Here is an 11,706-nt window from a genome sequence, read left to right on the forward strand (position 1 = left end):
CTCTATCTGAGAAGTAGTTGGTGAACCAGGCGAGGCAGTCATTTGAGAAACCAAGGCTATTTAGTCTGCCAATAAGAATGCGGTGATTGACAGAGTCGAAAGCCTTGGCCAGGTCGATGAAGACGGCTGCACAGTACTGTCTTTTATCGATCGCGGTTATAATATTGTTTAGGACCTTGAGCGTGGCTGAGGTGCACCCATGACCAGCTCGGAAACCAGATTGCATAGCGGAGAAGGTACGGTGGGATTCGAAATGGTAGGTGATCTGTTTGTTAACTTGGCTTTCAAATACTTTCGAAAGGCAGGGCAGGATGGATATAGGTCTGTAACAGTTTGGATCTAGAGTGTCACCCCCTTTGAAGAGGGGGATGACCGCGGCAGCTTTCCAATCTCTGGGGATCTCAGACGATACGAAAGAGAGGTTGAACAGGCTAGTAATAGGGGTTGCGACAATTCCGGCGGCTAATTTTAGAAAGAAAGGGTCCAGATTGTCTAGCCCAGTTGATTTGTAGGGGTCCAGATTTTGCAGCTCTTTCAGAACATCAGCTGTCTGAATTTGTGTGAAGGAGAAGCGGGGGAGGTGCATGGGCAAGTTGCAGCGGAGGGTGCAGAGCTGGTGGCCGGGGTATGGGTTGCCAGGTGGAAAGCATGGCCAGCCGTAGCAAAATGCTTGTTGAAATTCTCGATTATCGTAGATTTATCGGTGGTGACAGTGTTTCCTAGCCTCAGTGCAGTGGGCAGCTGGGAGGAGGTGCTCTTATTCTCCATGGACTTTACAGTGTCCCAAAACGTTTTGGAGTTAGAAGAAATATGAAGAAAATGTAGTCTTATTTCAGCAGAACACAATAGCGTACTCTGAGTTGTCCTTATGTTAGGCCCTAATCTGGCTATGCCATATGGCTGTGGGCTACACTAGTTAGTAGACAAGATTTGCTTAGAATTCCTTGCCATTATTTTATATTATTTTATAGTATGAAGAATACAATTGAACATAGCTGAATAAAATAGAAAGGATATTTTATCCAAACGATTTGAGGGAGTGCGCACATGCGGCTATTCTGTGTTGAGCGGTTAACAAAGAAACAGGTACTCCTATATGCTTAATTTAGAGTTATTTATGTAACTTTAGTTGTGATACAAATGTTGGGCTATATGTTTTGTTTTTTAATACATTCTAAGGCTGCACGATGCGACTAATGATGATTTGAAAAAAGTCACATGAAAGGCATGAGCTCTGCTTAGTTTTTTGCGCAGGCTGTACACACTTCATCAGTCTCATTCACAATTTGACAAGCACTTGATAATGCCTCGAATTTCCCAACGGCATCCCCTTTGTGTCCCCCCTAAAAAAATCCATGTATTTGCGGCCAGTGGCCATTGTGCCCTTGGGCTGAATATAATAATTATAATTCCCTTCTCCCGGCTGCGTGCTCCGAAGCACCTCTCACTCACATGGCTCTCTCAGATAGCGCAATGCTTATTAGCCAATGCCCGTCACGTGATCGGGTCTTTCTCACAGGCTACAAGTGAAGACAGACACACCGGGCCGCAACTGCGCGCGTCCTTATCCAATTCCGAGGCGCATATTGAAGATATTGGAAGAACTGTCCACATTTACTTTTCGTCAGCCAACAAGATGAGTAGGCCTAACAAACAGCAAAAGCACTAGCCTATGTCAATCTACTATCCCCCATATTACAAAAGTTGACCTATTCTATTCTGTGCCAGAAATAAATATTCAAACATAGTCTGTGACAGTTGTGGGATGCGATAGATCCCAAATTAATACAGCCACTAGCATCAAAAAACCTGTTTTAAGCAATGAGCCTGACGCAACAGATGAGAACGTTTAGCTTAAAATGTTGATAAACTATTAGGCTATTTCTTCACATTCTAAGCGCAGCAATGCGCACACGGCAGTAGGCTATAAGCGCGAATGTTCCATTAGTAGAAAAACACCATTCTCCAAAATGTGACCACAAATGCGATTATGCATGTATTGCTTTTATTATAAATTTGCATTTCTATGGTGAAAATTATCTTCCCCAAACTTGAAACTCACGCGCTGCGTATGTATGCCAGTTAGGCTCTACCCCGTTGTAAAGCGGATGAATGTGCTTAATTTTAAGAAGTTATTTGGCCACTTTATTTGGCCACTTTAGTTGTAATACAAACCTTATCAAAACGTATAGGCCTATGGGCTAGGCTACATGAGTTGTGCAAAAATGAAAAAGTCGCAAAAAAAGCATGCGCTGATTCTTGCCTTAAGCTGGGCATCATTCACAAGTGATAATATATCATTCAAATACTAAATAATATATGTGTGAAATTTGTTTTGATTTCGAATGGACCATTATCATGCACTCGAAACAGGGGCAGCGGAAAAAAATTACATGTCATCTATGCATTTAAATTGCGAATGGAGGACAGCTAGGTAGGCTATACTCCTGTTGTAAAGAGAAGCAATGTGCTTAATATTAGGAAAGTTGAGAAATGAATAGAGTATATATATATATATATATATATATATATATATGCCATTTAGCAGACGCTTTTATCCAAAGCGACTTACAGTCATGCGTGCATAGATTTTTGTGTATGGGTGGTCCCGGGGATCGAACCCACTACCTTGGTGTTAAAAGCGGCGTGCTCTACCAGCTGAGCTACAGAGGAGGCCTAGCCTCTAGAAAGCTGATAAGATCCTCCTCTTTTTAATAGAGGCCATCACTCTCTTTTCTCACGCAATTGCATAGCCTATAGAAATGTTTACGAAACATGAGCACATGGGCTCTCATTAAATGTTTGATTCGATTTTCGATACATTTGCATTGATGTCAGAGTGATTAGAGGGACAATAGAGTGCTGAGTACCAGGTAGTTAGCAAGTTTGGTAGGATACTAATGACCATCAGCAGCATCAGAGCTTGGAGAAGCCTAATTACCGTGACTAAACGGTCACCTGGAATTTGACTGCCATCATGACCCGTGACCGCCGGTGTGGCGGTAATACAGTCACCGTAACAGCCCTACTCTCGACCCCTTCGGTGTTTGTCAAAGACCCCTTGACTTGACAGTTTGTCAAAACGGTGCAGTAGATGTTTTCCAGTGTCCTTATCAATGGCCAAAGGCACCTGGTGTTCCACTCAACCCTATTCACTGACTTTTTGAGTCATCTTGAAAATGTTTTTTTATATGATTTTTTATGTGAGTTCTACACCTGACATGTGAGTTTGATGTGGTTATTAGGCAAGAAATGCATGCATTGAGGCTATTGTCAGGTAAAAACCCATTGATATCTCAGTCCTTCTTTACATTCCACTGAGATCTGAATCAACACATTATTCATATCGCTCAGTTCCAAGGACAAATATTCCCTGTGAAGACTAGACTGTGATAAAGGCGCATTTAATGCAGATTCGCCTGACAGAATGAACAAATACATTCTCCTATCATCTGTCACTAGTGTCCCAGATGCGTGAGCAGCACGAGAGAGGACGCCTTTGATGAGGCAGCAGATGTAAATCTGGACGTATAAATTATCACTCTGCTCGGTAACAAGCGGGCCGGTCTCTCGTTAGTGTTAAACAGTTAGAAATGGCGAGTGTCGCGTTGGAGCTCCGAGCTAATTAATTAAGAACTGTCTGGTAGGGTGAGAAGGAGATCCCTGCACACACACAGATGCATACGCACACACACACACACACACACACACACACACACACACACACACACACACACACTGGAAAGATTTGGCATGGGCCCTCATATCCTCAAAAAGTTATACAGCTGCACCATTGAGAGCAGTTAATGTGACTAAATAGTTAGGCCGGGTAGCTATTTGGTTAACTATTTAACTATCTGCATTGACCCTTTTTACACTAACTTTTTTTGACTCATCACATACGCTGCTGCTACTGTTTATTATCTGTCCTGTTTCCTAGTCACTTTATTCCTAGTTATATGTACATATCCTACCTCAATTACCTCTTAGCCCTGCACGTCGACTCGGTATTGGTACCCCATGTATATAGCCAAGTGATCGTTACTCATTGTGTATTTATTATTACTTTTATTTTCTATTATTTCTCTATTTTCTTTATCTCTGCATTGTTGGGAAGGGCCCGTAAGTAAGCATTTCACTGTTAGTCTACACATGTTATTTACGAAGCATGTGAGAAATAAAATGTGATTTGATTAGAAAATTTGATTTGACATACACACACACACACAAAGAGAGTCTGATGTGATGTCTGCTACCAACTTGCTGCCGTGGCAACACTGAAGGCCTTTAAAGACGATCCAGGAGAACTTCAAAGCCACAGCAGGACCGCACGCAGGTGTGTGTGTATGTGCACGCGTGTGTGTGTGTGTGTTTGTGTGTGTGCACTGGCTGATAAAGGAGACGGGAGGATGAGAGATGAAATTAAACGAGTTTAAACCACTCGACATGCCCAACAGGCGCTTGGGTTTATACGTTAGACAGGCTGGCATCTTTGTAGATTGTGTGTGTATGTACGCGTGTGCATTGTGCACACATACGTATGTGCCTGCTCGTCTGTGTTTGGGTCCTTTTGTATGACACAATGTTTCATTGTGGATCCAACTAAAGTATTCCGACATGCGTCTCGGTGTTTGTGCTTCAGTTAGTGTTTCTGCATAAACACTTTACTTTCTGCATAAACGCGGGACAGCGGTATTTTGTTTGTTTGGGATCATGAGTGTTGTTTGTAAAAGGAAGGTGTGATCTACACCCCTCTGAACCCCTTCCCCCCCCCCCGAAAATAAAGAAGACAAGAAAGAATCTCTATCCCGCCATGCAAATGAGCGCGGCTGCGTCGGTTAGATTTATACGCCTGCGTCGCTATAGCAACAACATAAAGAACTACAAAGCAGTGAAGAAAGCACGTTTTCTCTCTCTTCTTTCATCCCGGCGCCGCTCAGATCATGAGCATTAGCATAGAGATGGAGGGATGTGCTGCAGACAGAGACAAGGGAGAGAAGGAGAGTTACATAGCTCATCTGGAGAGCAGGCTGCCTGCCTCCACAACAATGAGCTCCAAATGGCAGTGGAACATCAACTATAACATCAACTAAATGCTAATGAAAGGAGAGAAACAGCACACCCTGCCTGCCTCAGTGCCTCCACCCTAGCATTTCCTTCTCTCTTAGGAATCTGGCTTCTTTCTTATGGTGGTCCGTGGCTGGGGGTGATGGTGCTGGGCCGGTAGCAGAAAGGGCTGCTGGATGGTGGGGTCCAGGGAAGGTGGGGATGGTAAGTGTGGATCTGTGGAATGGATCTTGGGGTAATGGAAAGCGCTACGTGACTCAATAGTGGAAGTCCCCTGGCGGCCATATATACAGGCCTAGGCTTCCAGAGGCAGTTTGGAACTCGGTAGTGAGTGTTGCAAACGAGGACAGCACTCGCCGGTCCCATTCTGTGAGCTTGTGTGGCCTACCACTTCGCGACTGAGACGTTGTTGCTCCTAGACGTTTCCACATCACAATAACCGCATTTACAGTTGACCGGGGCAGCTCTAGCAGGGCAGAAATTTGACGAACTGACTTGTTGGAAAGGTGGCATCCTATGACGGTGCCATGTTGAAAGTCACTGAGCTCTTCAGTAAGGCCATTCTACTGCCATTGTTTGTCTATGGAGATTGCATGGCTGTGTGCTCGGTTTTATACACCTGTCAGCAACGGGTGTGGCTGAAATAGCCAAATCCACTAATTTGAAGGGGTGTCCACATACTTTTGTATATACAGTGTATGTACATATAATTAGGGATAAAGTGACTAGGCAACAGGATAGATAATAAACAGTAACAACAGCGTATGTGATGAGTCAGAAAGGGTCAGTGCAGTCAGTCCAGGTAGTTATTGGTGAACTATTTAACTAACTATTTAGCAGTCTTATGTCTTGGGGGTAGAAGCTGTTCAGGGTCCTATTGGTTCTAGACTTGGCGCTCCGGTACCGCTTGCCGTGCGGTAGCAGAGAGAACAGTCTATGACTGGGGTGGCTGGAGTCTTTGACAATTTGTAGGTCCTTCCACGGATACCGCCTGGTATAGAGGTCCTGGATGGTAGGGCGCTCGGCCCCAGAGATGTACTTTTGGTTTCTCTTGCAAAATAGAGTTTATTTCAATGAGACTACCCTGTATAAATAAAGGTTAAACAGTAAAAAACACAGTTCTGTTTCCTTCAGGGCTTTTAGCCATTCATTACAATAGTTTTGCCAAGTAATGCTCATTATGTAAATATCTGTACATGTGGGGTTAGTGCATAGATGATTTTGCATACTGTGGCAACTTCATGAATTATGTATGAATCCAAAGTGGTGTAAATGCATAGCAGAGATGGGAGAATCCCCTCCAGAGATGGAATACCTCTGCTTACCTCTCTGAATCCCCCCTTGATGCACTTCCTCCCTCCACTGTTCCTCCCTCTGCTGTTCCTCCCTCCGCTGTTCCTACCTCCACTGTTCCTCCCTCTGCTGTTCCTCCCTCTGCTGTTCCTCCCTCTGCTGTTCTTCCCTCTGCTGTTCCTCCCTCCGCTGTTCCTCCCTCCGCTGTTCCTCCCTCCGCTGTTCCTCCCTCTGCTCCTCCATAGAGCTGCATCTGCAACTATTTACATGCAGTCTCCAGTGACTGTTACAGGCATCTCAAAAGCCTCCTCCTCCTTTCTATAGGCGCTGCAATGAAGCAAAGACGGGATGTATGGCAAGTTATGTTGTTCCCTAGTTGCCATTGAGCAGTTGGGGCTGTGGCTTGTACAGTTGTTTTTAAACATAGTAAAGAGCATGGGAGATGGAAGACATCCCTGTGGCACACCTTTATTTACACTTATCACTGAGGCTGAAGTGGGGTGGTGAACTCTATATCACACAGGCCTTTAGCCTGATCTGCTCAACAACAGGCCTATATCTTAATCCACCCACACCATCACCATTACCCCCCTGCTCTGCTCTCTGCATCCAGGCCTCTCAGACAGTAAGTTACTTGTCTCTTGCAGTTCTTCTCATTTCTCCTCTCTTTCTCTCTTAGACCTCAGACAGATTTTTGGACCACAAGATGAGTTCCTCTGAAGTCTCTCTCTCTCTCTCTCTCTCTCTGGTTTCATAGCTGGGCCCCTTGTTTTTGAAAACGGTATATTTGCATGTCAGTTCTGTAGCCTCCAAGCTCGATGGTCTTCTCTGACTGCCATCTCTCTCTCTCGGGAAAGGAATGAAAAAGACGCTGTTTTATTTATTCTTCTGAGGGTGTTGAGTATTTCAGTTTTGCATTTTCTCTCTTTTTATGTACTTTTTTCAGGGAGGGCCTTTAATGTGTCTGTGGATTCCTTATCATTCTGTTTGCATGAGCTCAGATACACACACGCAACATGCACACGCACACACACACACAGAACCACACACACACTGCCTGGCATATGCTGGACCAGACCAGATGTGTCCATATACAGATTCCATATGTTAGTGTGTGTGTGTGTGTGTGTGTGTGTGTGTGTGTGTGTTTGTGTGTGTGTGTGTGTGTGTGTGTGTGTGTGTCTACCCTGCAGTCAGACACTCCACCCACATGCAGTGCATTACAGCACGTACATTGAGAACATTCTGTGCACACATGATCATTAAAGTACAGAACAGCTCATTGATTGAGTTGTCCTGGACTGGCCTGGACATCCATGCTATACTACCAGGACTTCTCTTTCTCAACCAGCTTCATAGTAGGAGAAGAGAACCTCAATAGAAGGATGGTAAAGTTGATAACTGGTTTATCTTGACTGGCTGTGTCCCATGTGCTTGAGGGGAGGCATTGTGTGTGAGCACTTGTATGGGTGTGTGTGATTCATACAGTATACACTACCAGTTAACAGTTTGGACACACCTACTCATTCAAGGGATTTTCTTTATTTTTACTATTTTCTACATTGTAGAATAATAGTGAAGACATCAAAACTATGAAATAACACACATGGAATCATGTAGTAGCCAAAAAAGTGTTAAACAAATTAAAATATATTTTAGATTTTAGATTCTTCAAATAGCCACCCTTTGCCTTGATGACCGCTTTGCACACTCTTGGCATTCTCTCAACCAGCTTCATGAGGTGGTCACCTGCAATGCATTTCAATGAACAGGTGTGCCTTCTTAAAAGTTAATTTGTAGAATTTCTTTCCTTCATAATGCGTTTGAGCCAATCAGTTGTGTTGTGACAAGGTAGTGGGGGTATACAGAAGATAGCCCTATTTGGTAAAAGATCATGTCCATATTATGGCAAGAACAGCTCAAATAAGCAAAGAGAAACGACAGTCCATCATTACTTTAAGACATGAAGGTCAGTCAATACGGAACATTTCAAGAACTTTGAAAGTTTCTTCAAGTGCAGTCGCAAAAACCATAAAACGCTATGATGAAACTGGCTCTCACAAGGACTACCACAGGAATGGAAGAACCAGAGTTACCTCTGCTGCAGAGGATAAGTTCATTAGAGTTACCAGCCTCAGACATTGCAGCCCAAATAAATGCTTCACAGAGTTCAAGTCACAGACACATCTCAACATCAACTGTTCAGAGGGGACTGTGTGAATCAGGCCTTCATGGTCGAATTGCTGCAAAGAAACCACTACTAAAGGACACCAATAATAAGAAGAGACCTGCTTGGGCCAAGAAACACGAGCAATGGACATTAGACTGGTGGAAATTTGTCCTTTGGTCTGGAGTCCAAATTTGAGATTTTTGGGTCCAACCGCTGTGTCTTTGTGAGACGCGGTGTGGGTAAAACATGGAGGAGGAGGTGTTATGGTGTGGGGGTGCTTTGCTGGTGACACTGTCTGTGATTTATTTAGAATTCAAGGCACACTTAACCAGCATGGCTACCACAGCATTCTGCAGCGATACGCCATCCCATCTGGTCTGGACTTAGTGGGGCTATCATTTGTTTTTCAATAGGACAATGACCCAACACACCTCCAGGCTGTGTAAGGGCTATTTTACCAAGAAGGAGAGTGATGGAGTGCTGCATCAGATGACCTGGCCTCCACAATCCCCTGACCTCAACCAAATTGAGATGGTTTGTGATGAGTCGGACCGCAGAGTGAAGGAAAAGCAGCCAACAAGTGCTCAGCATATGTGGGAACTCCTTCAAGACTGTTGGAAAGGCATTCCAGGTGAAGCTGGTTGAGAGAATACCAAGAGTGTGCAAAGCTGTCATCAAGGCAGATGGTGGCTATTTGAAGAATCTCAAATATAAAATATATTTTGATTGTTTAACACTTTTTTGGTTGCTACATGATTCCATATGTGTTCTTTCATAGTTTTGATGTCTTCACTATTATTCTACAATGTAGAAAATAGTACAAATAAAGAAAAACCCTTGAATGAGTAGGTGTGTCCAAACTTTTGACTGGTACTGTATGCGTGTGAGTCATACAGTATATGTGTGTGAGGCATACAGTAAATGTGTGTGTGTGCACTTGCACGAGTGTGTGTGAGGCGAGGCGTCGTGTGGTTTCAGTGGTCTGGAAAAAGACGGGAGCCCTGGAGCCTCCTGTCTGGCATGCGGCTAGGCGGAAGCCCTGTCACCCTCTCCTTAAGACACTCACTCTCTTTCTCTCCCTCTCTTTTCCCCTCTTTTTATCCATTTAAGATGGATGGATGAGAGGATGGCACATCTCTAATTTGAGTCTCCTCTCCTTCCACTTCTCTGACCAGAAGCCATTTAAAGCCATGGGCCACCGAGGAGCTGGCATCCCCCTCTTTCTTCTCCTCCCTCTCCCTCTCCCTCTCTCCGCCAGGCCTCCCTACGTCTTCTCTCTGCCCTCTCATCTCACCCCTTTCTCTGTGATTGATGGTGACTGACTGACTGCTGCTCCCTGTCTCACACTCCCAGATACATATTTAGGCACACACACACACACACATATGGTCACTCTCACTTCCTCAGATGGCCTCATGCATTCATCTACATACTACTGTCAAGTGTTAAATACATGCTTATTACACACACGCACGCACACACTCACACACACACACACACACACACTCACACGCGCACACACACACAAACAAACAGGCTCGGAGTGACAACACACACTCATCAGTGCACCTCTTCTCACGCTCACAACACACCCAACTTCTGTCTTCCTCCTTTTTTGAAAGTTTCAAAGAAGTTCATCCTTCTATTTCTGTTACTTCCTTTCTTCTCACTTTTTCCCTCGGTCTCTCTTTTTCTTCGTCTTTTCTGCACGACTTGACTCCACATCCTTTTGTGTCTTGGTGCGCTGCTTTGCACAGCACCCTGAAGTCAGTCATATTGCCTGCCTGATTAATAATTACAGCGTACACAACGGCGTGGGGAAAAACAATTTCTGCCATCTTTGATGTCCAACATGAGAAAGACCAAAATGACAAAGAGACAGAGGAACGCTATAAAGAGGAGGAAACAACGTCTCATTTAGCCTCTTTTCAATCTTTTTTTGTTGCCTCCTTTTTCCCCTGCTGTTGTTGTTGTTTTTATCTGACTGTCTGGTGGTGTGTTAAATAAGGAAGGCAGTGGTGAGGGAAGAAATAATGTTTCTCTTTTTCTGTCTCTGTTCTTTTCCCAAAACATCACAAGACACATGTCTACACACATGTGGGTGTCTGGCTGGCAGTGACCAATGACTCGTCTTCACTCTGAGCATTAGACATAGGCCTCATCCCAAATGGCACCCTATTCCCTACACAGTGCACTACTTTTGACCAGGGCCCATAGGGTCAGATTAAGGACTATATGTGTCAATCCTGTTTGACTTCTCAGCGTTGTTTCTTGTCTGATACTTCAGTCTGTGTGTTACTTAGTATGGGTTTATTGTGTCTGTCTGTCTCCTGGCCAAGGGAATCTTCTTCCCTCACTTCCATCCATTCCAACACACACACACACACACACACACTAGACATGTTCTGAAGGCAGGTCTGACAGCTGCGGTGTTGCAGTCGGTGTGATCATGAGTTGAATACTGTCTCTGCTCTGACAGCTCTTTATGCTGGGACTCCCTATATGGCTGACACACACACACACACACACACACACACGCACATACACATACACACACACACACAAAGCCCTTGTTCACTCCAACCATCACTTCTGCTACACAACCATTAAAGGTTTGAACTGAAAAGTGATGGACAGGAGAGGGTTTTGCAGTGAACAAAATCAATCATATTACAGAGAAAATCTGAACTCCATATTATATGTTTATGTATCACTTTGTCTTATTTCATTTGTGTGTGTGTATTAATGTGTGTGTATGTGTATGCATTAATGTGTGTATGTGTTTCAGGGAGAAGGAGGAGCAGCTGGGGCGTGAGAGGGAGCGTCAGCGGCAGCAGACCCAGCAGGCAGAGAATGCTCTGGAACACTTTAAGAAACAAGTAGAGATCAGCTCAGAGAAGACCTACGCTGACATGAAACTACAGGTAACATACTGATAATACTACATGGAAAATCCCTGGTTCTGTAAAGCCGGGACAGTACTGTTGTATGGAGGGGAGAAAGAGGGGCCTATATGATCTTTACTATCCCCAGCACACACACACACTTATCATCATCATCATCATCATCATCGTCATCGGTGATCACTGGAGTCCAGTATGATTGTCCTCCATGGGGTCTTCTATTTGTGGGTCTTCAGATGGCTGTAGTGGCTGATCCGGGAGCCACATATTTTG

General features: G+C 44.3%; 1 protein-coding gene across 1 annotated transcript in view; it reads left to right on the plus strand.

Moving 5' to 3' along the window:
• cep112 (centrosomal protein 112) overlaps nt 1-11,706 on the plus strand; it is a gene marked incomplete at its 3' end in the record, with an annotated part of 151,957 nt that overhangs the window by 61,183 nt on the left and 79,068 nt on the right. Inside the window, 1 exon segment of the mRNA XM_084174618.1 lies at nt 11,319-11,454. Coding sequence (XP_084030744.1) covers nt 11,319-11,454 — 136 coding nt within the window.

Source organism: Coregonus lavaretus, assembly GCF_964263955.1.
Source record: "Coregonus lavaretus genome assembly, chromosome: 2".
Classification (NCBI taxonomy): Eukaryota; Metazoa; Chordata; class Actinopteri; order Salmoniformes; family Salmonidae; genus Coregonus; species Coregonus lavaretus.